General features: G+C 45.0%; 1 protein-coding gene across 5 annotated transcripts; it reads right to left on the bottom strand.

The window, feature by feature from the left end:
- Positions 1–1,987: 1,987 nt before the first annotated feature.
- LOC136423581 (E3 SUMO-protein ligase RanBP2-like) lies at positions 1,988–27,603 on the bottom strand. Of its 5 annotated transcripts, none has more exons than XM_066411800.1 (32): positions 27,411–27,603; positions 26,058–26,125; positions 25,582–25,695; positions 25,223–25,266; positions 24,824–24,996; positions 24,322–24,483; positions 23,676–23,821; positions 22,696–22,840; positions 21,924–22,098; positions 21,396–21,475; positions 21,027–21,162; positions 20,729–20,818; positions 20,337–20,434; positions 19,914–20,086; positions 19,527–19,650; positions 19,159–19,280; positions 18,561–18,759; positions 17,894–18,049; positions 17,253–17,414; positions 16,710–16,847; positions 13,331–16,388; positions 13,079–13,186; positions 10,463–12,679; positions 9,674–10,054; positions 9,316–9,423; positions 8,958–9,097; positions 8,120–8,254; positions 7,295–7,433; positions 6,598–6,890; positions 4,574–6,320; positions 3,851–4,000; positions 1,988–3,443 (listed from the first exon to the last, which is right to left on the bottom strand). In XM_066411800.1, exons 1-31 carry the CDS (start codon positions 27,480–27,482, stop codon positions 3,852–3,854), a joined length of 11,052 nt encoding a protein of 3,683 aa, XP_066267897.1. In that variant the 5' UTR covers positions 27,483–27,603; the 3' UTR covers positions 1,988–3,443; position 3,851. The 5 variants fall into 5 exon arrangements, with proteins under 5 accessions (XP_066267897.1, XP_066267898.1, XP_066267899.1 ...); XM_066411801.1 differs by having other exon boundaries at positions 13,079–13,180; XM_066411802.1 differs by lacking the exon at positions 3,851–4,000.
- Between the last annotated feature and the right edge of the window lie 341 nt (positions 27,604–27,944).

The following is a 27,944-nucleotide window of genomic DNA, read 5'->3' as shown; positions in this document are numbered from 1 at the left end:
GAGCCAACGTCATAGTGTAATCTTAATCTTTGAAGCGCTGTTTCTTCTTAAAGATGTATTTGTTTGAGCGCATGTCCAATTTCAGTGTTCCGTTCATGTTTCCTCACAGCATTTCACAGACACAGCCAGTAGACGCCAGGACGTTGAAGCAAAGCGCCCCCTATCGGACACCTCCTGTCATACCGCCAGCGCTTCCAGTGATAGAACCGTTGCCAGCTCCTACTTGTAACGGAGTAGGGGAAGCCCGTGAAAAGCAGGTATGGAGAGACGTAAACATTCTACCAAAACCGAGCATGCCAGGCGCGCAGTACCTTCCCAACGTTCCTGTTTCATCCGGTAGGGAATCCGAGACTAGGAATCATACTTTCCAGGTGCAGATGCAACCAAATCCGCAAGGCGTCCCCACTGTACGGTCGACAGGAAGAAACGACTGCAACTACGGTTGGATTGGTGGGCCCGCCACGAAGAGCGGGACATCCGGGGAGACACTGCGACAGAGACCTGGCCCATACGCCAAGAAGATTCAGTACCCAAGCCGCTCTCACCAAAGGCGTCCAGCTAAGCAACACAGTTGGACGGTACTCACAGCGAGTTCAACTTCCACATCCGCGCATCAACCACTGAGTGCTAGTAGAGATTCGTCCGAGGGATCCTCGAGTACGCAAGCAGACGGTCAAGGGTGGTTGTCCGGAGGACTAGCCCAGGCTCTGTTTCAACGAGGAAACGCACGAAGGGAGCGCAGCAGCACGGACAGACTGAAAGACTTCGTGCCATACCAGTGGCTATTGCAGCGTTTGAAGAAAGCTGCTGTTACTGGGACGATCGAGAATGGTAAGAGCGATTCACCGCCAAACTACGCAGGAAAGAGCGACACCTTTCTACCGAATGAAGGACAGCAAACAAACCTGGCATCATCAAGCATTGGACAGTGTGCTTACCAAGCTTACAGCCATTTTGCGGGGAAAGCCACGTCCGAAACTTCGATTGATTCCTACAACAAATCATTTGAAGATGAGCCAATGGACCTAGGTGGTGAGACGTCCTTAGAGTCGGAGATAGAAACTGCGCATGCTCACAGTGGTGAAAATCGTCCGGACGACGCCTTCATTGACACTACAGCATTTGACCGACTTTGTGGCTACAAATCGAACTTGCTAAGGGGCGTTAACCATAACCGTCTGTGTTTCACTGCGAGCGCTTTTGAGGAAATGGAAACCGAGTCGTCTACTACGGTAGAGCAGGCGTTTGCGGGTATGGCACAGACGGTGCGCCACGAGGACGGAAAGGGGGCGGACGGCTGCGGGAAGAGGGGTGATGGTCGCCGACGACGCTTTCTATCCGGCCCGGCCCGACTTTGGGTGGACAGATGTACCAGTTTTACTAAGGTAAACACACACACACACGCGTCGCTATAGTTACTGTACCTTATCACTTGCCCTCCTTAGAAAACTATACATTTTCAAAGCACTTTTAAATACGGCAGCAATATGACTAGAAGGTCTCCGGACGGTTTACAATGCAAAGTTAATATGTGAAAAATTATAGTTTGAAGTTTCTTTTTTTAAACTTCTGCGGTCAAACTTTGCAATCCTGTCATGGTCTCTTTCAAACAAGGTGATGGCATCAACGACAGAGCGCATGCGCGGGAACAGGCTGATGGAAGAAGACGTTATGAAGAGAAAGCAGTCACGTGACCAACTGCCGAAAGTTCCCGCCAAAAGACGATGGAAGTCCTTCTAATATGTTGATTACAATACATTCTAGTGTATCTTTAAGGTGACAACTATCAATTTTCAAATCTAGATCTCTTTTGGCAGTTCATAAAATACCCAAAGTTAACCTAGATGGCAACCATATCTCAAGTAGTATACTAGTACTGAAATGTATGGCCAAAAATTTATTACCATTTTGTTGTAAATCAAGTAAACAATAATACCATCCACACATCACACGTGTCTCTCGAATGATCCATCCGTCTGTCATACTGTTCATCTGCTGACATAATCTTTATTTCAAAACGAACTAGAACTTAGAAGAAAATACATGTAAGTACCCCACAAGTATATCCATCTATCTTATCGTCCTATACAACTACTCTTTTTCAACAATATAATACTACTTCAATATGTTTTCTTGTTGGAATGACTTATCCGTGACCATGTTACAGTGTAAATAACAAGCAAAATATTTAGTTTAAGGTTTTCGGGCAAAAAGTGTTCTGATATACTAAAGCAATGTGGTTACAAATGATAATGTATTTTTCAGTCAGCGAAAAAAGCATGGTCGATTTTGTTATACTCATGATCAAATTTTGGCGACATCCAAGGCGCGGGGGTGATAAGTACTGACTAACACTGATGTGCTGACCATGCAACTGGAAATACCAACATAACATGTAATAATGCTATACAACTCTGTTAATAGATTTCCTTAATGTATTTCCTTAATATTTATTCCTTATATTCCATAATTCAATGTCTGGAGAATGCCACCTCTAAAGTCCAAGCTATCAGACATTTACCAACTATGTACTTGTACAAATGGTCCATTATTTAAGGGTTCCTCTAGGCAGCAAAAATACTTTGTTCTATTTACAATACTTGTACAAAATTGCACACTTGTTTTCAGAGTAGATTTACATAAACAACAGTGATCAGGAATGCAACCAGCCTTCAGCAACCCTTTAATAAATGTCCATCTATAGTACTTATCAACGTAACTAAACAGTAAATCTAGAACAAGCTTTTTAACAAGTATATGCACTTAAGACTGGACCACAAAAAAATGTGAATGAATGTCAAAATGAATCATCTGGTGGTGTTTTTCTTGATAATTGTTTTTCCTACATACGTTTGTTCTGGAACATTTTTTTTCATTCTAAAATGAATATGACTTTCATGTAAAATAAGGATTATTTTGACTACACCTCTGAGGTGGAGCCATTCTACAAACATCTAGCTCTTTGAGAGAACTTCCTTTACATTTCTTTGTGGTCCCACTAACTTTTAATGACACTGTATGTCACATACAACCTACTTACTGAAAGGAATATAATTTGCCTAAATCACTAGTAAGTATGCTGTACAGTCTAGAAAGGCATACTGCATTTCATATCAAGAAACTTATCGAAAAGTGTAATCTGATACCTGTTATGATGATTAGTACATGTAGTCAAAGAAATGCTGTATGCACTTACTTGATGATAAAATAAAAACACCATAGCATGAGGCTTCCTGATTGGCTGGAAACAGACCAACCACAAGGCAGCATGTCCTCATTATCATAAACCTTTCAAGTGGTGTCTTGTGATTGGTCTATTTCTAATCACATTATGGTAATGAGGCCTTTAGGCATGACAAGCTTGTTGGGTCGGCCTGGTCAGACTGATGTCATGGGAAGCTACACCGGAGTTCCTTCCTCGCTGACTGTTATTGGGCTGCCCCCTGTAAAATATGATTAAAAAAGGGTTCTTACATCATATGCCAGTGTTTGTACCTATTGAATAGCTGGCAAAGCTGCCCTGCACTAGCTTTGCAGACATGCGGCAGGCTGCTTATTTATCACACCAAAACAACCTATCACACCTAACATTTGTAAATCTACATCTAACTCCAAGCATTGTTTAAAAGGATGCCCCTACTTTCCTATGCCTGAAATGCTGTTAAGCATCTAATAGTGTGAGTATACCAAGTACTAGCATCAATTTCATTGCAAACAAGCCATAACACAAAATCATAGCCAGCAAACTCAGTAGTATTTCCTACATATTTTTACGCCACATGCGGAAACAAAGGATGCAGTAGAAGAACAACAGAGATCAGGCTAGCAGACACCACATCCAAATCTCTACCTTAGCATCCGTCTGAATGTGTGGTCTGCTCCGGGGAGCTCACCAAGGTAAACCCTTCAGACTCCGCATTGTCGGAGCTACTAACGTTCCCAGATTGGTTCGACTCATTGGTACCACCATGGTTGTCATTATCATCATCTTCCTTGATTGCTGGGGTGAGGAGAAATGACATCTCTAATCAGAGATCACTTCCCTCAATCAACGACTTTAAAACCATGTCAGGAATGCAAAAGGCCACCTCCATACATTTTGTATGTAGTCAAATTTGAGAAATAGCCTAACGACATTGAGCTCAAAATTATGTAGCTACAAATGTATCTGATAATAGCAGCTGAAAATGGTGCCCCCTTCCAAAGGGACAAGGAAGAATCAAGAACGGGACAAGACACGTCCCTCTGTCTCTGGGCAGAAATTTGCTTGTTTGGATGGATGAAAACTTCACCTGGTCGGTGGAAAAATCTGAGCTTCAGAACATGAAAAAATACTCTTATGAGCTTACAATGAAAAATTCAAGAACGAAAATTAACATTCGAATTTGCTTCTAAGAATGCGTGACATGGATTTTCAGAGGGTTTAAATTTCCGGATCACCCAAGGGGACAAAAGTCTAAAGCCAGCAACAGCCCTGATCAAGAAGAAGAAAAAGGATACAGTGGAAGGATGTTGGAGGCAAAAAAAGTAATGAGAAAGTTTGATTTATAGAGAACACTACAAAACAACTTACCATCAGCAATTTCTGTCTCAATATCCTGTAACGTAGCGGACAGTTTAGGGTCGCAGCTGCGGATGGGCGTCTTTGGACTCGCTGCCGCCCCTGCAGCAGGGCTGTCGTCTGGGGGGTTCTGCCCAGAAGTGCCTTTGGTTGGGGAAGAATACATCTTTGCTGTTTCAACACACTGGTCGAAGTATGTCTTAAACTCAGCCGCGGTTTCGGGTAGTTTGAATCGAACAGCAAACTGCTCTGGTTTTGGTTCATCTTCTGCTGCGTCCACGGCTGTCCAGACCCAGGAGCGGTCGGACCCGGAGTTGGGATGCAACGACATCGCCCCTGTGATGAGGTGGTTCGCACACAGCTTCAGGACCTGTTCGCGCCTCATCAGCACACGGGAACGGTTTGTCGTCTTGTGGCGTAGAATCTTGATGTCTCCGATCCCTCGCTCTTTCCACTGGTTCAAGTCTGCATCCCAACGGAACAACTTTGCTCGGAACTTGAACAGTTGTTCCTCCTCCTCTTCTCCTGTTTTGAGTTCGATCTTCTCAGGGAGTTTGACGATTGGCTCAAAGTGGATGTCTTCACCTCCGTCGGACTCGTAGAAATCCCCGTCGTCCTTTTTGGGACTCCTGATGGGACTCTTCAGTGGGCTTTTAGCGCTTGCCTTAGATGCAGGGATGATCTTCTCGGGGCTAAAGGTGAACTTGAACCCCCCAGCCTGATTAGCCATCTCCTTGAAGGAGAGTGATGTCGCAGATGTATCTGTTGTTGAACTTGTGTCACCAAACAGAGTGCTGGGAGGAGTCGTACCGCTCGAGCTATCCTGTCCACCGAGGGCAAAATCTGTCGCTTTCTGCTTCAGGGCATCCGCGAACGACAAAGGTTTTGCACCCGTCTCTGCACCCAGGAGCGACTGCTTGGCCAAATCACCGATACTTGGCATTTCCTTCCCAGGTTGGCTGAAGAACGGAGATGAAGTATTGAACGCCGTCTCATCTGCCTTGAGCCCAAAACTGAATCCTGTACCAGTAGCTGGCTGACTTGCGGTACTCGGACCACCGAAGACGAACCCTGTGGATTCTGCCGGCTTCGCTGGACTACCGAAAGTAAAGCCCACTCCGGTTCCTGACGAGGCCTTCCCAAAAACTGACCCACTCGAGGCTGCTGGCTGTCCAAACGTAGATCCGGACGGATTGCTGAGGTTGAACCCTCCGAAACTTGTCGAGGCTGTCCCCGGCTGCTTGAAACTGAAGCCTGACCCAGGTATTCCCGAGCTGCTTGTGACAGTTGCTGTGTCAACCCCCCCGAAACTTGCTGAGGCTGTCCCTGGTTGCTTGAAACTGAAGCCTGACCCAGGTATCCCCGAGCTGCTTGTGACAGTTGCTGTGTCAACCCCCCCGAAACTTGCTGAGGCTGTCCCCGGTTGTTTGAAAATGAAGCCTGTACCAGATATTCCTGAGCTGCTTGTTGCAGTTGCTGCCTGCACGTTTGTACCAGGTTTAGGCGTGCTGCATGCCAGACAGGCGGTCTTGTCAGCAGGGTTGTTAACCATGCACACACTACAGTCCCACGTATCAACTTTGGGTTTGAACAATGCAGAGAGACTCTTGCTCCCTCCGTCTGCTGTGCTGCTAGCTGCCGACATTCCTGGCTTTGGAGTAGAGCAAGCCAGACATTTTGCTTTTTCCCCGGGGTTGTTAACCATGCAGACTTCACAGTCCCAGGATCCTGGTTTGGTCTTAAACAGGTCACCAAAACCCTGTAAGAAAAACAAAGTAATTTGTGAGCAAACTATCCCAACAGACATATAGCTTATAAATGGCGCAATACTAGCATATCAAGTGACATGTGCTATTCTGTGACAACACCAACATAGTATCTTACTGAAACTGATATATCTATGAGCTTTTTCTGGTCTAAATGTAATTTTAGCACTGATAGCATACATCTATTCTTACTGTGCTGTACAGTTGTTTTTCTATGATGAATTTATCTACAGTCCTTCAATAATGAAAAAACACAAGTTTAACAATCACCTTAGCTGGTGACTTTTCCGGAGATTCTGTCTCAGATTTCTCCAGGACCTCAGGTGTCTGTGGTGCTGATGCCTGCTGCCTGTTTTCTTTCACAGGTGAAGTTTCGGGTGTCTGCGAAGCCAAAGTATCCTGCCTGTTTACTTTTACAGGTGATGATTCAGAGCTGGCTGGCACGCCTGATGTTCGTTCCGCCTCTGCTAGTATGGCCTTGCACTCCTCCACTTTGTCCTTATAAACCTGGGCTAACTCAATGGTCTTGAACTTGATGGCAAACTGCTCAAATTTGGGCTCCTCTGTGAATGGAAATGTCATTACATGTACTTCATTACATGTATAGGAAAATTGCCACTATTTCTGAGATATTGTTGTCATGTAGTCTAGATACAATACGTTGGAAAGGCTTCTATGGGAAACTGCAAACTTAAAACAGTGAAAGCTTCCTTTCCCCTTCCACCATAATACAATAAATGAATTTACAGCATTTGACCAGCCTTGTCATTATGTTATACTGCAACCAAATTGCAATAAACTCAGTAGTAGTAGTAGTATCAATAGTATCCAATAAGTGATTATACTTTTGATGGACAGCCACTTCGTAAGTGAAGTCTACTGGTGCAGATTATACTTCTAGGGGGTCACTGACATAGTTTACACTGAAGACTACATTAATGACTACAACTTAATAGATGGTTTTTACCTGAATAGTCCATGGCACTCCAGACCCAGGACCTGTCGGACCCTGCGTTAGGTTTGAGGTCCATGTCAGGTTTGATTAAGTGATTGCAGCACACCTTCAGCACCTGCTCACGCCGCATCACCGACCGGAAACGTGTTTCCTACAGGAGGAGACAACAGTTAAGTACACAGAAAGCGCAAACCTTTGCCAAGACAGTAAGGCCCCTCTATACTAGGGATTTATATGCTTGTGTTCTGCAGTGTCACAAGAAGCTGCTAGGGACCTAGGAATTCCGGAATAGATGTACCTTGTAATGGTTAGGAATTCCTGAATCTTGTTCCAGATCTTTTTCAGAATTTTGACTTCCACGTATCATTTGAACTTGACATTCATGACACAGCTTTGTCACATGATTTTGTAAGAACATGAGCTAGCAATTATGGGTTGAGCTGCTATGTCTAGGCAATCACTGATCAGGGAATACAGTCAAACCTGAACAAGTGACCATCTCTACATGAGGACCACCTGGACAACGTGACCACTTTTTGGTGGTCCCTTAGATAATTTTTCCCAAATTACGAATCCTGTCTATTAGGGGTGGATACCGGTTCAAGTCCAAGTTTAGGTCCAGAGATTTAGGTTCAGGTCCGGACCTTTTTTTTTACTTTTTGGTTTTAGGCTTTCTGGTTTTTTGGACTCGGTTCTTGGATGTTATAAAGGTCCGAATCAGGTCCAGCGAACCGGTATCCACCCCTACTGTCTATAGTAACCACCTGTCCACATGGACCAGAATTTGTTGATCCCCTGAATCTTCTTGGGCAGGTTTGACCATATATTTGGTTGTACCTGTTTGTGCTGAAGAATCTTCATCTCCCCAAGGCCCCGCTCCTTCCACTGGGAGGTGTCCTTGTCCCAGCGGTACAGGCGGGACCTCTGGCTGTACACGACTGCTTCGTCCTCCTCTCCTGTTCTTACCTCAACCTAAGAGTAAGAGGGATCACATGTGACACAATATTCTTTACAACTCAAACTTTTCACATCGATTGTTATTGTAAGTTATTGTACTGTTATTGTCCTCTATCAGGGGTGTGTCCCAGCAGCCCCACGGATAAGTTTGAATTTCCTATTACTTTGCACCACATGTAATTAAACACCATTAACTTTGAAATTTGTGTGTCTGTCGTATCTTGTCATTTTGCATTATTTCTAAGAAGACCACTTGTCTAAGATGACCACTTTAGATAGGTCCCCAGGGTGGTCGTCTTAGACAAGTTTGACTGTAGTTGGTACTAGTAACTTGAAGACCCCAATTCCAATCCAGGGGTCAGGACATCTCGGTTGGGGCTGCACTATCTTTCGGATGGGACATAAAATTGTGATCCTGTGTTTGAGGGGGTGCCTCCAGCACATTAAAGGGTTAGCACCCCCTCCCTGCAATAATATACCCCGCTACTGAAACAGCAAGGAAACTTGCTGCCCTGCACTCAATGGGCCACTAGACCCTACAAGGGTTTAAAAAAAAAAAAAATTGTCGCCAGAGATTATACATTAGTATTGCATGCAGATATACAGTGAATCTTGTACTTAATACACTATGCTATAACTTCTAAAGAAATATTTCCGATCTTTTATTCTGGATGAAATTGAACACACAAAAGGCAACATAGTTGTATACAAAGTTTACCTTTGGCAGAGACACTATAGGCTCAAAGTGGATGTCGTGATTTTCAGGCACATGGTCGTCGTCACCATGGGCATCCTGTGACGAGGCCCCTCCAAACAGGGTGGCCCCGGCCCCAGCAAAGCTGAAAGGCTTGAAGGAGTCTACAGTAACGGGAAGGAGCATTTGTAAATTAATTACATGTCTTAGCTGTGCATCTGCTACTTAAGCATTATAAGCCACAAACTATTATATAATAATATAATAATAACTTTAGAGTGGAACTCCTTGCCACCTGACCAAGTACTGTAGGAGCATCCTCTTAAGATAGCTTTAAACGTTTGACAAAAAATATATGTATTTGAAGAGATTCAAGGCTCACCTGTTTTTCCAAAAGCAAAGCCCCCATCAGTTGTTGCTAGTGATGCAAAAGACAAGCTGGCCACAGAAGTGTTACCAAACATGTCTGTTGAAGCCCCCCCTGTTGGTTCTATAGGGAATGACAAAAGGACACCAAGTTGAGCAAAGAATATCATTGTCTTGTGGCAAAGACAAGCCCATTTATTCATTAGTAAAGCCATCTCAACATTTCATGACCAGATGGACATGTATCAACCTTCAACCTACCAAGGGTTTACCTATGTATCAAATTTGTATTGGTTGTGGCGAAAGTCAGCACCGAAATAGTTAATGCCTTATACATGTACTTTGAGAGTGAAAAAAAAAGAACTCTTACAAACCTTGACCTCCAGTGGCACCCTGTATGGTACCATCAGTCGTGCTACGACTGGGAGTTGTCTTGGTCGGCGTAGACGTCTTCTGAGCGGGCTGGGGTGCGTCCTTCCTCAGCGCCTTCCCTGCCTTCCATTGGTCAAACCAAATCTCGTAATCGTCAAAGTCCTCGTCTGGCCTGTAACCTTCAGGCGCGGGAAGGTCTTCGTAGAAGTAGAACGTCGGCGGGAGTCGGTACGTGAGGGCGCGGGTCAGCTGCTTTGCCGAGGGCTCTTTCTCGTAGATGATCTCCACGCTGGGGTCAGAGGTCAGGGTGGGGCCAAGGGTCATGGTGGAAAGCTGCCCTGCTTTTTCTGGTGACCTCTGGGATAGGTCAGTTGGTGCTTTTTCTAAGAGTCAAAATACACTGCTGTTAGGACACAGACTATAATAGAACAGGACAGAAAAACAACAAAATGACACATTCATCTTAACTTTCACAAAACTGTGTACCAATCCCCCTACCCTTGAAGCTATCATAGTTAGGGAGGTCCCCTACCAGTCGCTCTAGATTTGTAAAGTAACTTGAAGTTCTTAAATTTCAAGCTACCAGTACTTTTGTTTTACATCGAGAGAAACTCTATATATAGACTAAACAGACATACAGTGTACATGTCAGCATATACGAGAAGTCACATATCTAAGTGGGAACTATAAATAGATGGACAGAAAGACTTACAGATGAATGGTTCATGGGTAAAATAAAGATCGATAGAAGATGTATAAAGGTAAAATAAAGAACAAGAAATGGACAGAACCTCTGGTAGGAGATGCTTCTTCCGATGACGCTTCTTCTGACCTCTCTGCAATGGAAGTCAACCCAAAGGCTGTCGTGGTGGGAGCTGTGAAGAAAGACTCCTCAGTGCTACTACTGCCCAGAGAGAAGGAGAAGGGGGTGGTACTACTGGAAATGGTGGCAAAACTAAAAGATGGTTTGGTTGAGGGCACAAAGCTGATGGCTGGTTGTGTTGAAGAGGAGTCGGTAGCAGGTGAACCGAAGGTCCATTTTGAGGGAGAGATGACGGTAGGTTTGGTTGGCTGCCCATCGCCAAATGTGAACTTTGGTGGCGAGACGACGCTGCCGTCCTTTGGTGGGGTGGCCTGTTCGTCGGACTTGGGCGAGGCATCCTGCTTCTTGCCTGCGTCAATGTCAAAGGTCAGCCTTGTTGGCGTTTGACGGGACAGAGCTCTGCTGGTTGCCTCGTTCATTTCCGGGAGCTTTTCGATCTCCGGTGTTCCGGGCTGGGTGTTGGGGCCAGATGCTGGCGGAGTGCAAATCTTCCCGTGTCGTAGAAGATCTTGTGCAAACTCAAAGTGATTTCGGAACTCGTCAGCCACCTCTTTGTTCTTGAACTTCACAGCAAGCTGTTCAGTCTTCAGCTCTTCTTCTGCAAAATCCATGGCCGTCCAGACCCAGGAGCGATCCGACCCCTTGTTGGGTTGAAGTTTCATGTCGGTGGTGATGTGGTGGTTGGCGCACAGTTTCATGATCCTTTCCCTTCTCATGACGACGCGAACCCGACCGTCGGCGAGGTTCTGAAGAATCTTGATGTCGCCGACGCCACGCTCTTTCCACTCCTGATTGGTGGTATCAAACCTGTAGAGCTTGGCACGATGTTCAAACAGAGTCGTGTCGTCCTCTTCCCCAGTCACGTGCTCAACGTTCTCTGGTAGGGTCGCGATCGGCGAGAAATGAATATTGTCTTCTTCGTCATCCTGGTAGTATTCATCTTCCTCAGGCTCAGTCTTGTTCAAGTTCAGGGACATGTTCCTGCTGTCTGCAAAAGATGCCGAGAAAGAGAATGAAGCCGGTTGAGACGTGCTGCCGAAGAAACTCTGGTTTGAAGTGTCGTGGCTGCTGTCCTCTCGTAGGTCGTAGTTGTCCCACTCCAGTCGGTCGATGCTTCCGGGAGTATCAGCTCGTTCCTTGCGTAACATGGAGGCCAGGGTGTCGGCCTCTTGTTCCTCCGCTTCGCGAGGGCTTTGCATTCCCGGCGCCGCTGCGGCGAATTGCTCTTTCAGTGACTTCAGCTCTGACTTCAGCTTCTCTGCACTGTTGATGAGCTGGGACTCCCGGGAAGGACCGGCGTTTTTGCTCGGAGAGGGAGGCATCACGTCGATCAGCATGGCCTGGCATTGTTCAAAACGCTTGTGGAACTCCTCTGCAATTTCTGTGGTCTTGAACCTGGCTGCAAACTGCTCAAAACCTGGCTCCTCGTCCGAGCAATCCATGGCGTGCCACACCCACGACCGTTCCGATCCAGCGTTGGGCTTTAGCGTCATGTCGGTGGTGATGAAGTGGTTGGCACATACTTTCAGGACCTGGTCGCGACGCATTATGATACGGATACGCTTCGTCGTCTTGTGTTGTAAGAACTTGATGTTGCCAACGCCGCGTTCTTTCCACTGGTTAGTACCTTTGTCCCATCGGAAGAGCTTGGCCCGCTGTTCGTACAAGACCCTTTCGTCCTCCTCTCCTGTGACCAGTTCCACCTTTTCTGGCAGAGGTATGATGGGTTCAAAGTAGATATCATCACGCTCTTCCTCAATGCTTGGCTCTCCCCCATCGCTTTCCTGGCTTGTGTTCAGGGTCCCAAATAGTTGCGTGCCAGCACCTTGGAAACCGCCGAACGGCTTGTCAGACTTTCCCCAGGCGAAATCCTGCGTTTTTCCGGCAGTTAGATCTGCAAACATTAGATTGGATGATGCCGTGCCAAAAAGGTTTGTGCTTTGACTTGTTTTGCTACCTACAGCTTCTGAGTCGTTGCTAGGCATTTCCGCACCCTTGACGACACGTCGTTCTGGTTTGTCATCTAGCTTGTCCTCTTCAGTCCACCCCTCCGGAAGTGGCTTGTCCTCGTACAAGTAGAATGTGGGAGGTAGGAGGTATTTCTTTGCACGTTCGATCTGATCGGGTGTCGGCTTCTTTTCATACACAAAGATAACGTCTGGGTCCCCATCAGCTGTGGCTTTGTCTGTTGAGAGTGAAGGTAAAGTCTTCAGTCAGCACCCTGTGACTTCAAGCTTGAGGATTGTCAGATTTATTTTAAGAATGCATACATACAGTACACTAAAAGTCTTTGGTATTCGGGTAGGGTTACAGACTACGGTGGTGGCTGGTGGGTTAGAAACATTTACTGACAACTGTTAATAAGAGTAAAGTAAGTCAAGTTAAAAAGAGAGTTGACATACACATAACAGGCAGTGTGAACATGCAACTAACCTTACGATACCATGCCCAGCCAGCTGAAGACATCGTGGCATGCACATGCCCAGAGGTTCTTTCCCAAGCAAAAGGAGCCAAGCCTCAATACATGCCAAGCCACATGCTACATGCTGTTTATTCTTAACTTAAAACATTCCTGACGACCTACCTGCTCTAGCAGCCCGCTGCTGCTTTTCAGGTGTACCAATAGGGGTGCTCGTTCTTGGCCCGGGAACCAAACAGACAACAGGAGTTGACACAGTTGTGACAGCTGTTACTGAGGACACAGGGAGGGAGAATTTGAACTGACTTGCCAAAGATGAGGCAGGGGTGGTGGTGGTGGTTGGGTTAGAAGATGAAAAGGAGAACTTAAAGCCCCCCAATGTGTTATCATTACCAGCACCTATAACAGGAAGCCCACCTTTCACATCACCAAAGGTGAACTTGCTTCCTTCAGTACCGGTTGCTGGTTGGCTACCTTCACTTGGCTGTGATTGGCTGAGGGCAAACTTGAATCCTGATTGGTTGGGAGCAGAGGGCTGGGATTGGCCAAAGTTAAGTCCAAAACCTGACTGAGATGGCTGTGATTGGTCCAGCTTGAAGGAGAATCCTCCTGATTGGGCACTATCACTTGTTTCTGGTTGGGTTGGTTTGAACTGGAAGCCTGTTAGTGCTGTAGTCTGACTCGTAGTGGATGTCTCTGGTACAGCAAACCCGAAGGAAAACCCTGTCTTCGGCTGAGTGGTCTCTGCTGTTTGCTGTGATGTTCCAAACCCAAAACCAGACTGGCCAGTGCTTACGAAGGAGAATCCAGACTGGGATACTGTGCCTACACCAGGCTTGGCAGCAGCACCAGTGGCACCAAAAGGAACTGTCGGCTGGCTAGCAGCATCCTGACTGAACATGGCACCGAAGGAAAAGCCTGGCTTGGTTGGCTTCGGGGCAGTGCCTGGTTTCGGGGTCGTACAAGCCAGGCATGCATCTTTATCTCCTGTGTTGCTAACCATGCATGTTGGGCAGTCCCATGAACCAGGTTTGGGCTTAAACATGTCCCCAAATGACATTGTCGGCTCGCTCGGTTTCAAAGACGTACCTGGTTTTTGCGTCATACAAGCCACACATGCATCTTTATCTCCAGTGTTACTAATCATGCACGCTGGGCAGTCCCACGACCCAGGCTTGGGCTTAAACATGTCTCTGAATGACATTGTCGGCTCACTCGGTTGGCCAAAAGCGACAGGAACTTCCTGGTCTTTAGTTTTGGTTGGAGAGGGTGGTTTCTTTGGTGACAGTGGTTTTGCTGGAGAGGGCGGTTCCTTTACTGGACTCGCCTGCTTGGCAGGAGATTTCTTACTGGATGTTGCGGGCATGGAGGTGATGATCTGGATAGCCTCGTCCACTCTGTTCTTGAACTCCAGGGCTGTTTCTGCCTCCTTGAATCTGACAGCAAACTGTTCCTTCGTGCCCCCTTCCTCAGCGAAGTCCATGGCGACCCAAACCCACGAACGGTTCGAGCCCGCGTTCGGTTTCATCGCCATGTCGGCTGTGATGTAGTGGTTGCAGCAAATCTTCAGGACTTGGTCACGTCGCATCAGGATGCGGCAGCGCTGGTTGTGCCGGTTCTTGAGGACCTTGATGTTGCCGAGGCCGCGTTCCTTCCACTGGTGGTTGTCCTTGTCAAAGCGGAACAGCTTTGCCCGGTGAACGAACAGCTCATCTTCGTCCTCCTCCCCGGTTTTCAGTTCCACTTCGTCCGGGAGGGTCACGATTGGCTCAAAGTGGATGCCGTCATCATGTGCCTCTGTGTCTTCGTCACTTGCCAGCTCCTGGTTTTCCCTGTCCACCTCCTCCGGACGTTGGAACATCCGCTCTTCGCCAGTGACGAACAGTTCTTTAGAAGGGCTTTTTGTCAAGTCACTGCTCTGCTCTCCCTCACCTATTATTGGGGCAAACGTTATTGGAGACTCCCCAGGAGGCCTGAAATAACCGGGGCCGATTTGAATATTTGTCTCAGAGGGCTCCTCTGAGTCAGGTGTTGAGACTTCCTCTTCATCTGATTGGGATTTTGATTGGTCGGAGTACTCCCCAAATTGAGGAGTTAAGCTCCTGGGGACGGTGAACGTGGGGGTGGATTGGAAAGTGTTGGGATTGACCATGGTGGTGAGAATCGGGTACTTGGTTGCGATGCCTGACAGCTCGGTTCCAGGCATTTGTGAGGCAGTGCTGAAACTGAAGAAGCCTCCAGCAGCTGCCGCTGCAGACAAGGCTTGGGAACTAACAGGGATGCCGCCCACCACCCCCAGCCTGGAGTGAACCCCCATCTGCACTCCCCGAGGACTGGTCGCGGCCGGTAGAGACTGGGTCGCAGGGATCGTCTGGCCTCCCTGAGACAGCTGTGGAACACCTGTAGTGATTCCTGGTCTTCCAGCCAGCTGTGCCTGCGGAATCTGCATGGCGCGGGGGCTGACGGCCTGCGGGTATCCCTGCGCCAGCCCCATCCGTAGGGCAGCCGCCTGCATGGCTTGGTTGTACCCGGGCATGCCTGGCTGGAGTGTGCCTGGCTGGAGTGTGCCTGGCTGGAGTGTGCCTGGCTGGAGTGTGCCTGGCTGGAGCGTTGTCGTCGCCACTCCTGGCTTCATCAGCCCTGTGAAAGCTGCAGGTTGGGTTGCTTGCATGAAACCCTGAATGTTTTGTGTGGTGAGTGGCATCCCCTGTTGTAGCTGTGCTCGGGGGCTGGTTGCCGCAAACTGCGTTGTCGGGTTGGGTCCGTGGACCACCGTGTGCACGTAGCTCCTCTGTGAAGCCTGCAGCATGCTGGGAGAATAGCCCTGGTTCTGGTAGACCGGGGACTTGATGTGTTCTGGAGGGATGGTGACGGAGAGCGGCTGCGACGGTTCGGTGGATGCCCGTGTTAAGGAGATGGAATCACTGGTGCGCATGGTCTGGTTTGGCGGACCCTTCTGTGGGTCATCTGATGCCATGGCCGCTGCTGGCTTGGTGTTGGTCGGAGTGGACATGATGAGGGATCGCAGCAGAGGCGTTTGATCGTGACCAGAAGCGGTCGCGGCTGGCGTGGACGTCATGTTTACTGCCGACGGCACGACAGCGGGAACCCTTGCAGGTGTTGTCACCCCTGTTGCTGCAGCTAACATCTGTGTGGCACTCTCCTGACTTGCAGCTGCCACCTGTGAGCTATGGTACATGGCATGTTGGAGAGCGCTGTATCCTGCATAGCCGTGCGTTGGTGTGGCAAATCCATGCTGTACGCCACCATACGCCAGAGGAGTTGTATACGCGTAGCCGTACGGTGGGGTCTGGGCGTAGCCGTAGTGTGGGGTAGCGAACCCTGGCTGGGGTAGGTACGACGCATCAGCAGTTGGCTGTGCCGTTTTCTCATCAGGTGGCGTCTGTGTGGACATGGACTGGCCCACTGATCTGGAAGGGGTGCCGGATGAGTTTTTCATATCTTTGAATTCATCCTAATGAAAGAAAAAGGAAAAAGATGTCAGGGAAAACCTTGAAACTCAAGCAAACCCTGTCAATGTGAGAAAATCACAGAAGAAAAATTCAAAGGGACTGGTCACATGTGGCCGGTCAGATCTATCTGACAGTAATTTTGCCCTTCAGGAAGCTCCTTTCAACTTAAAATTCTCTACAACTCCACACTGTGGAAGGGGGGTACCCACCCTTATACACCATTCCCCTGCCTGGTCGCTCTACTTCCTCACAATGCCCCCCTCTTATTCTTTTTCTTGAAAAAAAACCTGTAAAATGACAAATGCTAAACACCCTTCACCCACCATGAGGAACCTCATCTGTTCGGTGAGCTCCTGAACCCTCTGCTCACTCCGGGTGCACGTCTCCAGCAGACGGGAGTTGTCCAGCGTTAGAGCCTTCAGCTGGGCTGCAACACTGGACGGTGACTCCAGGACTGGGCTCTGCACACGATGGGAGAAAGCATACAGCTCAAGCACAAGAAATATTTGTGTACATGGACAGGAGAACATATCTTGAACTAAGTAAAAAGACTGGCAATGACAAGAAAAACAGAAACTTTGTGTTCAGTACCGTAAATACAGTCCAAGTTTGCCAACGAAAATTCTATAGCACTGTAAGACAACTATTGTTAACAGTGTCCTGTTGCAACCCTTAACATAACTCTGCAAGTCGGATGAGTGAGAACAGATAAAATTTTACCTTTTAACCTACATGTGTATTGGTTAACAACGAACCACAGTCTTTACCATTTCCATACACACATGCACTCACTTCTCATAAAAAGAAAGTGATAAAAATTGATTTCAGTGCAGGCTGTAGTGGCAAACCCTCCAAAAATAACTTACATGTCCGTCCCCCCTTGCCTGTTGCCTAGGTGGGGACCCAGCAGTGGAGGATGTAAAGAGGGGGCTGCCCTCTCCATCCAACTGATCTGTCAGCTGATCATGAGCCTTCCCAAGATCCTCGTCAATAGCCTGGATCTCCTTCATAATGGACAGATAGAGCGGCTGGACGGAAACAAAAATTTAGATAACTCTAACAGAGCTTATATTCAAGGCAATCACAGTTCTAATCCATGGCAAACAAGAAATTCTAATCTACCTTATTTCTAAGGGATGCTGAAATAGCTCTCAGTCTCAAGTAAACTGATATGTAGGCTTTGCTGTTAATCTTAAGTTGTAATACTAGTTTGGTTCACTTTAATGACAGAATCTCTCCAGGTAACTTTGAAAATACTTTTTTTCTGGGCTCAGATGGAATATCCGATATTAGTGTTTTGGGTTTCCAAAGATCCTCTATTTACCTTCAGGATGTTCTTAAGTAATTTGTCTGGTCTAAAAACCACTTACAGCGCCACTGTTTGCATGAAGAAATTCCAAGCATAAAACATCTCACTTTACAATCTTTGATCTAATTCCAAAATTTCCAAGGACATTTATGGATAAGATGGAATCTCATCTTCTGTCTCAAGGTGAAGAGTACTCACATTGGTCTTGTCTTCCCCCAGCCTCTCCAGTGCCAAGGTGAGACAGTTTCTAGCCTTGCTCAGAAGAGTCTCCCACTCTGCACGCTTCTGTTGTTCCTCATCCTCATCCGCATCCTCCAAGTCTTCTAGCTGCTTATTGGCCAGAAACTTGTAGATCTGCAAACAGTCATGACCAATGAAAATGGTTCTACTAAAGCATGTATCTGGTTAACATGATCTAGAGGAGGAACTCAACAGCAGAGACGAGTATTCAGGCCCGATTCTGTAGGTAATATTTTTCTGAATCCAAAAAAAATAATTGCATAAGTTAGCTTGACATTGAGTCTGGACTAGGTAGCAGCTGCATTATACGGCATCAATATTCTGAGAACCTCCTGAAAAACTTCCAGATAAACTAAATCCAGGGGTAACAAGTTATATAGGCAACAACTACTGGTCAAACTTCAACTGCGGCAATGTAAAGAAACTTTGGGTTGATCTTAAATTTGCAATGTGTTTTTGGATACTTGTCTGTGAAGTTATAGGTTTAACAACATCATTTTTCACTTGCTTTGGGTAAAAAAATTCACTTTGATCTCTGGCAATCATCCCACTGAAACCCATACTTAAGATTTAAATACAGGAAAAAAGAAACACACAAGAGATGAACTCAACCCCCCAGCCTGACCTGAGCCATGTGCCTGGCAGCCTCAGCAGTCTTCATGGTCCTCAGCATCTTTAGGGCCTCTTCAGACTTGCCCTGCTGGGCTGCAGTCTGTGCAAGGAACAGACGCCCCTCCTCAAGGAGCTCAGAGATCTTGGATCCGGGGATGTCTCGGTTCAGGTGGGGGAAGAGGGGATCCTTTGGTGTCAGCACGGTCAGATTTCTGTGGAGGATTAAGAGTTTAACAGAATGTAAGCTTTTGTAGCAGAATGTAAACTACCGATCTCTGTGAAAAAAGACTGGTGTGTCAACTACAACAGGACTGCTTAACTGAGTAAAGATGAATATTGAGTGCATGAGGTAAAGTTTGAGAGATATGTGTGAATTAATGCCTTTTAATACCAATGTTTTTTGGCTGGAAAACATTTCATATACCACACTGATAATCTGAATTTCTGTGAACAATTTCAACCTTTAGCAACCTAGTACATGTAGCTGTTTGCACCCAATTTCCTATTGGTTACAGAGTTAGGCAGCAGGGAGAAGGTTAAAACAGTTTGTCACAATCATTTTTCCTATTTCACACAACAGTACAACCCTTGCTACTAAATTTATAACTCACTGTTGCAGTCTTTGCAGAAGTGGTATGACAGTGCTCCAGTAGTGTGCACTTCTCTCCTGTAGGGCTGACCACTGCTCCTTGTAGAACCACGGCTGTTCACTGGACTCCTGAACCTCCCCCATCTATACAGACGCACAGAAGTATGAAATAAGAGTACGGATTACAAAACGCCTTGGCGACATGGTTCATCATGATGGCACACACCTCCAGTGCTGTTACATTTACAGCATGTAGGTATATCAGGTTTTGGAAGAAGGCAAACCTCACATTTTACATTAGCCAAAATACAACAATTTCACCGACATCTTTGCATTAACATGAATCATGATTCACATAGTGCAATGAGATCGACAACTTGGGACACATACCCGTGCAGCGAATGTCTCGGCCAGGTGGACGAGGAGGTTAGCGTGGAGACCGTGGTTCCCCACACAGCGCACCACTTCAAGTCCCCGCTGTAACGTCAGCTTTTGCTTGGCGAGGGTTCCCATCCTGGCATTGTAATGACACAAAGTTGTTAAAAAAAACGATTTGGTTCCATAGAGAAAGAAAGTATGCTATCTTGCCAGATGACTAGTAATACAAAAATGTACCAATTTTTCCTGCAACATCTTACTTTTTGAAGCAGAGATTGAAATGGGTAAAATGGCTGGATCTCACAAGTAACCTTAGAAACTACGAACACATGCCCTGTATCATTGCAAAACTTTCAACACACAAACACCGCACAATACTAGAAAAGTCTGTCCACATACTCTGCAGTTCCTGTGTACAGCCTGTAGGTGGCAGCCCACCAGTCCCTCTGTGCCTGTGAGCAGAGGTAGCGGGACAGGGGGAGTGGCAGGATGCGGGGTTCCATCTGACCGTACGGGATGTTCTCCTGTCGTAGTTGCAGGGTGCTGGTGTACACAGTGGCATACACAAAGGCCTGGGGAAAAATCAAGGCAGAATTATGGTTTACGGCATAATAAAGATATTCAAAAGTTTATTCCTTGCTCGAGCTGGAACTTTTTGTGAAGTCAAGAAGTGTACCAAGCAGTCACAAAAGTATGACAAACCTAAGGATAGAAATTGTGTCACGTTAAAGCCATGTTAAATGACACTACATTCGACTGAGATTAAGATTCTAAAAAAGAACTTAACAGTAACAGCATTACAAGGGTCTTCAGTATGCTTACCTGGATATCCAGCAGGCAAACAGACAGCGGGGCTCCTGACTTGAGATCTGTTGTGGTAAACTGTAGTTCTGGGAACAATCGAGAAACCCACAGGCCACCTGGAAATAGAAACAACGAGTTGGAACATTACAAAATGAAGTTGACAGCATTCAAACGGTGCAGACCTTTGCCACAGTGACACTGACAGCTACATAGGCCTACAATGGTGACAAATCCTTTAACAAAAGCTGCGTCCATTCTTTAGACAAAGGCTTACTCTTCCCTGAAAAATTATGAAACTACATTTTTCTTCTGACGAATGAATTCTAAAAGCTACAAACATGAATTTCTTATCAAAATTCTACCACTTATCCCCTTAGTTTACCCAGTGACAGGAGTAGGAAATGACTTACAGTCTGGCTGGATACTGTCCTCGGTGCTGAACCACTGTAACCCCAGCCACACCACGGGCTGCAGCTCACCCGGCTGGTCATGGACCGCAACTGGCAGAAACATCAATATCAGTTCTATCATATCAACATACAGTCAAGATATAAAATTGAGTGTTTTTAAACTTTGTAGATTTTCAATATTTTTATCAAATTTCAAGATACCAGAGTCTTCTTTCTGCAAACAAGTACTGTTAATGTCTGTTTTTTCTTCTACTCTTTGCCTCCTTTACAGAAACAGGAGCCTTGAGGTACTACTCACCCATGTCATACTGTATGAGATCATCTGTGTCAGGTAGCTCGATGTCCTGACGAGTAAAGCAGTCGCTGGTGAGGAGGAACGAACGGTTGTTGTCCGTCCCATAGCCAAACAGGACGTAGAACACTCGCTCTCGACCCTGGAACATAGCATACTGGAGTCAGGCACCAGTTAAACAGCACTAACACTAACTCTCCCCTACATAAATGCTACTGTTTGCACTGACCCTATGCATGTAGGCAGGGTGAAAATCTATAAGTAGAAGCGACACCTGGCAGCTTATGAAGAAACTGCATGACATACAGGTACAAAATTGGCACTGAAGTGCATCTACATGGAAGTCAGTTGGCTGTAAGAGACGTGAGCAGTTACCTGTGGGTTACAGAACTTTAACTGGCAGTCTTCCACCCAATCACTGCCCTGGTCCACCTGTAGGCTCTCAAGCATGTGGCCTGCAGGGAAAATAGTCGGTTTGCTATTAAGGTTCCCAAAGATCTTAGACAAGGATAACTTTTTGCTAAAATACACTTTTCAATAAAATTGATCTATTGTCCTTCCTATTGGAAGGATAACACAGACAACTCACAATGACAAGTTTTGTCCAACTTCATGGAAAATGTGTTTATCCTTCTCTGATGAACATACAGATGCTTGTGGTATACATGTTTTTTGTATGGCTTGAATTATGACTTTTGCTAAACACAAATGACTTCAAACAACAAACTTGCGCTTTTTCATGGCAGAAATCTGTATCTGTTGAATCACGTCTTCCGAAATCTAAAAAAAGAGAGAGAATCCAAACCTACCTAACCTAATTCTTTTAAGAGCATAATCAGAAACACAAGATTTATTTTCCTACGCCCTACTATCAGAATTCACAAAAGAAAATGGAGGACGTACCAACTTGGCTGAGCCTGCAACAGGCCATGTCATACCAGCAGGTGGGCGGGGGCAGTTGCCGGGCGGGGTCCGCCACGGTAACCCAGGGTGCCCTTGTGTCAGGAGCTGCTGATTGGTAGCTGACTAAATAGCAAGCTGTTACCAGAGGCATGGCATCTGTCCAGGTCAGCTGGCCCTAAAATGTTTAAAAACTTGTGTTAATGTTTTTGCAATGTCTTTGCACTGTTGATAATTCCAAAAATTTTATAACCTAGAGATACAACGAAGGAAACACGAATCTGTCAGAATCTAATACATAACTTTTCATCACCACTAAGTCAGTTATTAACTAAACAAGGTCACACACCAGAGGGCCCAAAATCAACTTTGACCTTCATCTTCACAACACTTATTCACATATCAAATACCATTACAATCCATCAGAAGGTTCTTAAGCTATATCCAGAAACACACACACACAGACACGCCAAAAACAATACCTCCATTTTTCATGGAGGTAATGAACTTGTTTGACTGTAAGGTCCCAAAGAACATAGGTTGTAGTCATTATAATTTTGTTTTCTAAAATGTAAGAATATCGTGGGAAAAAATCTATACCTCTTGCTTCAAACTTTCAAAGGAAAAAGCCATAGAAGCTACAGATCAAATTTGAGTGGTCCCCAATTAACCTTTAGCACATTGAATTAGCCGTTTGGCACCACATTCTCTATTCGTTAGAGTTAGGCAGCAGGGAGAAGGCTAACTGAAAAATGTCTGTATGACTAGAACTTGCCTGCTGTGCCTGTTTGAGTAGCAGAGTCCCGGCTAACCAGTAGATCTGTCCTGTCATCTCCTCCAGCACTGCTCGCCACTCCTCGCCCCCCTCCCCACCGCCTGGTGCCGTCAGCTGGCTCGCTGTTACCAGACAACGGTCAAACCTGAAACACCAACAACTCTTCTTAGTAAGCTTCTTCTTCTCCTCACCCTGAGGCCTGTAGGCCAACGGCCTGTAAGTTGTCAGCCTTGCTTTGACACTCTCCATACCTTTTTCTATAAGCTAGTTAATAACCACATCAATATTAATACAGATAGTCTACTGAAACCAGCTCAGGGGCGCACCCGGGGAAGCCACACGCTCAAATTTCAACCACTTTAAGTCCGAACAGACTCTTACAAATATTCATACTTCCCCCGCACCATACCCGAGTGGAACGCCCTGCCTGGCGCGGTTGTTACGGCTCCCACCGTTGAGTCTTTCCGCGCCAGGCTGGAGGCCTGCCCACCTTAGCCTGGGACCTCCTCCCCCCCTACTTTGCCCCTAGCGGGGATATTTGGGGGTATCCATGATGATGATGATGACACTGCTCTACCCTCTCAGTCATTTTCTTCACTGGTTGGAAGCTGCTCTTCTGGTAATCTCAATAATTTGGTTGGTTGATCTTAGTAAGCAAGTATCACAAACATACACAGTCAAAACTGCCCAAGAAGTTGGAGATAATATCTTGTCTTTGTCACTGGAGACAGGATTCATAATTCTTGTGTAAATGGGAAAAATTATCTAAGGGGCCACCAAAAAGTGGCCATATGGCCAAGCGGTCCTTGTGTAGAGGTGGTGACTTGTACAGACTTGACTGTAATTCTGTATGCTAAGATATCAGTTATCATTAATGTTTACATTATGTTGGCACTTTTTTAGTACTGGTTATGTACAGCAGGGCTTGAGCTACATTATTGTTAAAGGTGTAAGGTTTCTTCTAAATGGTGACCGTATACCTTCTGAGGACATGGGAACACTGGCTGATGCTGGTCTCCGCCAGTCTGAGCCGGACCAAACTGGACAGAGCTGACAGAAGCTGGATGTACACGGTGTGGGTGTCGTCTGAGCTGGGAGAGGGTGGGGTCCTCTGGTCTAGATATGTCTGAAACAACATCAAGGACATCCATGAAATCTGAATGTTGATGCTGTCTTCTGAAATGCTTGAGAGTAGCTCTTGATTTTAGGGGATTCATAAAATCTTGACCAATTCAACAATATCAACTTATATTTTGAATGTCAATGGAAGTTCAGAAGCCTGTACTTTATTTTACTCTAAAAAAAATCACATATGTTCCGACATTCTGTTACACAAATAGAGGTGCTACAGAGGACACATGCTACTAGTATATCAAAAGATACATAAACATTTGCATCCAAAAACAAATTGCAATGTATGCTTTAAATCATTCTACAGGTACCAATGCAAGGGAGTTAGTTAAAACTGCATTTTCTTTTCATTGTTTCGTAGCCCCTGGGCACATTGAAAATCACCAAGCTGGTACCGTATATTTTCCCCGGTTAAATAATGAATAAATGAAATACAAAAGTATACTTAGGGAAAAAAAAAGATTAGCTCATGAATGCATATCATCATGTACACACCTGTAGTGTATTAGCCATACAAGAATACCACTCAGCGCTATCCTTGAAGACTCGTGTGCGTTCCACAGACGTGCAGTGGTCGTACGCCTCCTCGAGTCTATCGTTGTCCTGGTACAGCTTGATCAGCCGGATATGCAGATGAGCATCTTTTGGATGGGCAGCCTGGAAAAATAAAAACATTAAAAGAATGTCACAAAGTTTTTCTTCAATTAAATCATGCAGCCTATAAAGAGAAAGAGCAAAGGATTTGCATCAAACATTCATGTCAAGAAGACTTCAGATGCAAATCATTAAAAAGAATATGACAGAGAGGTATTGGAAATGGAAAATACAATTTTTGCAGATATAACCTTGTTTCTAGAGACACCTTTAAGTTTAACCCAATACTGTAGTCACATGACTTCAACGTAGTGGGTCACTTATCCAGAAGAAGGTCCAAAATTTGGTATATACTAATTAAACAAGTTCAATGTTACTAATTAGTTAACCAATCAAGGCTCACCATTTGTTCACCAATAAGATCTTCCATGTCATCCACACTGCCGCCTTGTGATGTCATGATTCTCTCCTTCAGGTTGAAAACTGTGGGATGACCAGGGAACAGCGCCCCTGCCTTATCTGCCCAGTACTGCATCCTCTGGGGATCATCCTTCACAGAGCAGTAAACCTCAGCCACTGTGAAAAGTTGAACAAAAATTCCAAGTCCTGATGTGTCACATGTGTTAAATGTTGTAAAAAGATAAATGATAAGTTGTATAGGTTCAACTTAAATGGTACTTCAGTCATTTTTCAGTACAAAAAATATTCAATTCATCTTAGTATGATACCACCTACCACCTACGAATTGTAAAAGTGTATGTATATACATCTATTAATTATTATCTAATGTGTATTTTCCTACCTTTGAGAACAAGGTCCTTCTGGGCTGGATTAATTTCCAAAGATCTATATGAAACAAGGAGGAAAGTTAGCCAGTTGCTTGACATATTTTGTATCATGTAAAGAGAAAAATAAAATATCAATTGTGAGATAGTCAACGCAAAATGTTCACATTATTAACATGATACTGTTTCAAAAGCATACTAAAGGTACTGAAACCATGTCTGCTATCTCTGTTACATGTACATGTACATTCAAGCATACCCTATCTCTTGTACAAAGAAAGCAGCTGCTGAGATGTCCATTACATAAAGAGCAGCCTAAACTGGAATGCTACAGTAAAGATTACTAGTATATTCTATTTTACTCTACAAGACCTACCTTTTATAACATCCCAGTGCCTTGCTGTGGTCCTGTGAGGCTTCCCACAGCTGGCCCATGAACCTGTGGGCTTTGGCATCATTGTTGCTCACTCCGATGTATCCTGCAAGGTACCTGGGACAAAATATGGGAGGGACACCCTTTAACATTATCTATAAAACTATCAATATCATGATCATGTTATCATGAGATCAACTAATCATCTCTAGTATCAGTCAGTAGCAGAGTTTGACAAGCTTAGCAGGATGTTTGTAATTACCATATATGAATTCTAAAATCATCCTTTAGTAAAGCACCCTTCACAATTAATGCTATTATATAGAAAAAAACATAACCCTTTGACTGGCATGGTTCCTACAGTAGCTGGTACAATTTTCAAAGCTGTGGAGACTTGATTTGACATTAGATCTTACTGGTAAAGGCTATACTTGGAAACTTAAGAAATAAAACAAAGATGACAAATTATGTTTCCTTACTTTCTGGCCTGGTCATAGTCCTTGGCTTCAAAGTACAGTCTGGCAATACCATATCCTTTGAGAGCTTTCTGTAGGGGTAGATGATAAAGCATTCCAACATGTTCAACAAGTCTTTATCAATCAATCTTCTGTGAATCTATTCAAGGTTGCAGAACATTATTTGCGAGCCCTCTTGGACAATAGTAGTCCTGGTATTAAGTAGTGCGTCACAGTACTTGAGAAATCCAAAGATATTCTTCTGTGCACGTTAGCGAGGCGGATATTGTGGTGGGTGGTAGACCGTAGAGGAATAAGCTAGTTCGGAGTTGCTACTACGCATGTGCAGTGTCAAAGGTGAAGGCCCCGGCGACGTAAACAAGACCCGTCTGGACGTTGTTATGCAAATCAAGACAATGTCGAGACGAGCACTGTTTTCAAGCCGGCGGGCCTTCACCTTTGACACTGCACATTGTCTTGATTTGCATAACAACGTCCAGACGGGTCTTGTTTACGTCGCCGGGGCCTTCACCTTTGACACTGCACATGCGTAGTAGCAACTCCGAACTAGCTTATACATCAGTTTTGAGACTGAATAAGAATACGAGTTGGATAACGAGGTTTGTTAGGTCGGTAGAGTTGACAACTTGACAGTTAAAAATACAGTGGAGTGCACTGAAGCCGCATATACTATACTGCAGCAGAGAAAAGCACCTTTGCAAGGCTAGAGTCAAATTTGTCAATCAGCATACTGTGCTTTCATGAAAATAATACAATTGAATATCATGCTGTTATCAGTTCTAACATACTTTTGTCCTTCTGTATCTGTATAGCCAGTATAACCGCGAATAGCCCTTATTGAAAATCAAACATTATTTGAACAATTAATTCAGGTACAGGTTTGGACCTGAACTCATCCATATAATTATTAATTTTTGAACCTTCCTTGTGCACCCTACTACACATACTTTTTTGAAGTGTCGAGGCTTCTCAAATATATTTGGGGCCCTTAACCATGTAAAATTATTCTCATAGTCGTAGGTGAAATACTGTGTTCTGCTACCTTAATCAATCTTTGTGTCAAGACACTAGACATGAGACATTTTTGTTTGTCTCAAATCATGATTTAACATTTATAACGGTATGAAGTAAAGGATGTGCAACAGTTAGATATTTCTAGTTCACTTTGGAATCTAAAAACTTGTATAAAATGTGCACGGTTAGCCTCCAGTGAGAACAAATCGCGGCGAAACTACTTTTGGGCCATGATATTCAAATCTATCGAGTGTATCTATCACAAAGAAATTTTCAGTTTCGATGCCCCCCCTCCCCCAAAGCCGGCCCCATCAATATGACGACATATGAAATTTCACGAACCTCTCTCGGATTTTGCACGTTGCGCTCCACTTTGGCAACATGCTTGTCCACTTCCCTCTTACTTCGTATCATCCTGGTGAAGTTTGTTTCTTAGATATCAATTATTAAAGGCGAAAACAGCGAATAAGTCGAGTAAGAGATATTTTTGGCGCAACCGGGATTCAACCGGCGGCCATGTGTACCAAATCACGCATGCGCGGGTGAAACGATTAAGGTATAGGCACCTTGAAACGAGATATTAAAAAATATATAAGTATTTTTGTCTCAAAGATCAGACATATAGGTTAAAATATCAAACATTAAAATAACAAGCAGTATTTTAGACTTTATTGATTCATTTTGAGGGAATGATACCAAAGAAAGGCAAGATATCATGGGTATCTAAAAGTAACAAGAAATATTTCTACCCTCTAAAAAGTGGCATAGTCTTCAGGCAGTTTTTAAAAAAGTGATGTATCTATTCATCTATTCATATGGTTGGGTGGACCTTGTACGTTAGTAGGAAGATAAACAATGAAATGTGATATATGAAAA

The sequence above is a fragment of the Branchiostoma lanceolatum genome, chromosome 17 (assembly GCF_035083965.1).
Source record: "Branchiostoma lanceolatum isolate klBraLanc5 chromosome 17, klBraLanc5.hap2, whole genome shotgun sequence".
Classification (NCBI taxonomy): domain Eukaryota; kingdom Metazoa; phylum Chordata; class Leptocardii; order Amphioxiformes; family Branchiostomatidae; genus Branchiostoma; species Branchiostoma lanceolatum.
Note: the sequence above shows the minus strand (reverse complement) of the source record. Positions and strands in the feature narration are given on the sequence as shown.

Coding starts and splice junctions, on each gene's coding strand:
- LOC136423581 (XM_066411800.1), bottom strand. CDS start 27,482: ATGATACGAAGTAAGAGGGAAGTGGACAAGCATGTTGCCAAAGTGGAG. Junction 25,267..25,581: donor GCACTGGGATGTTATAAAAG/GTAGGTCTTGTA, acceptor TGTTTCATATAG/ATCTTTGGAAATTAATCCAG. Junction 6,321..6,597: donor CGGAAAAGTCACCAGCTAAG/GTGATTGTTAAA, acceptor TTTTTCTTACAG/GGTTTTGGTGACCTGTTTAA.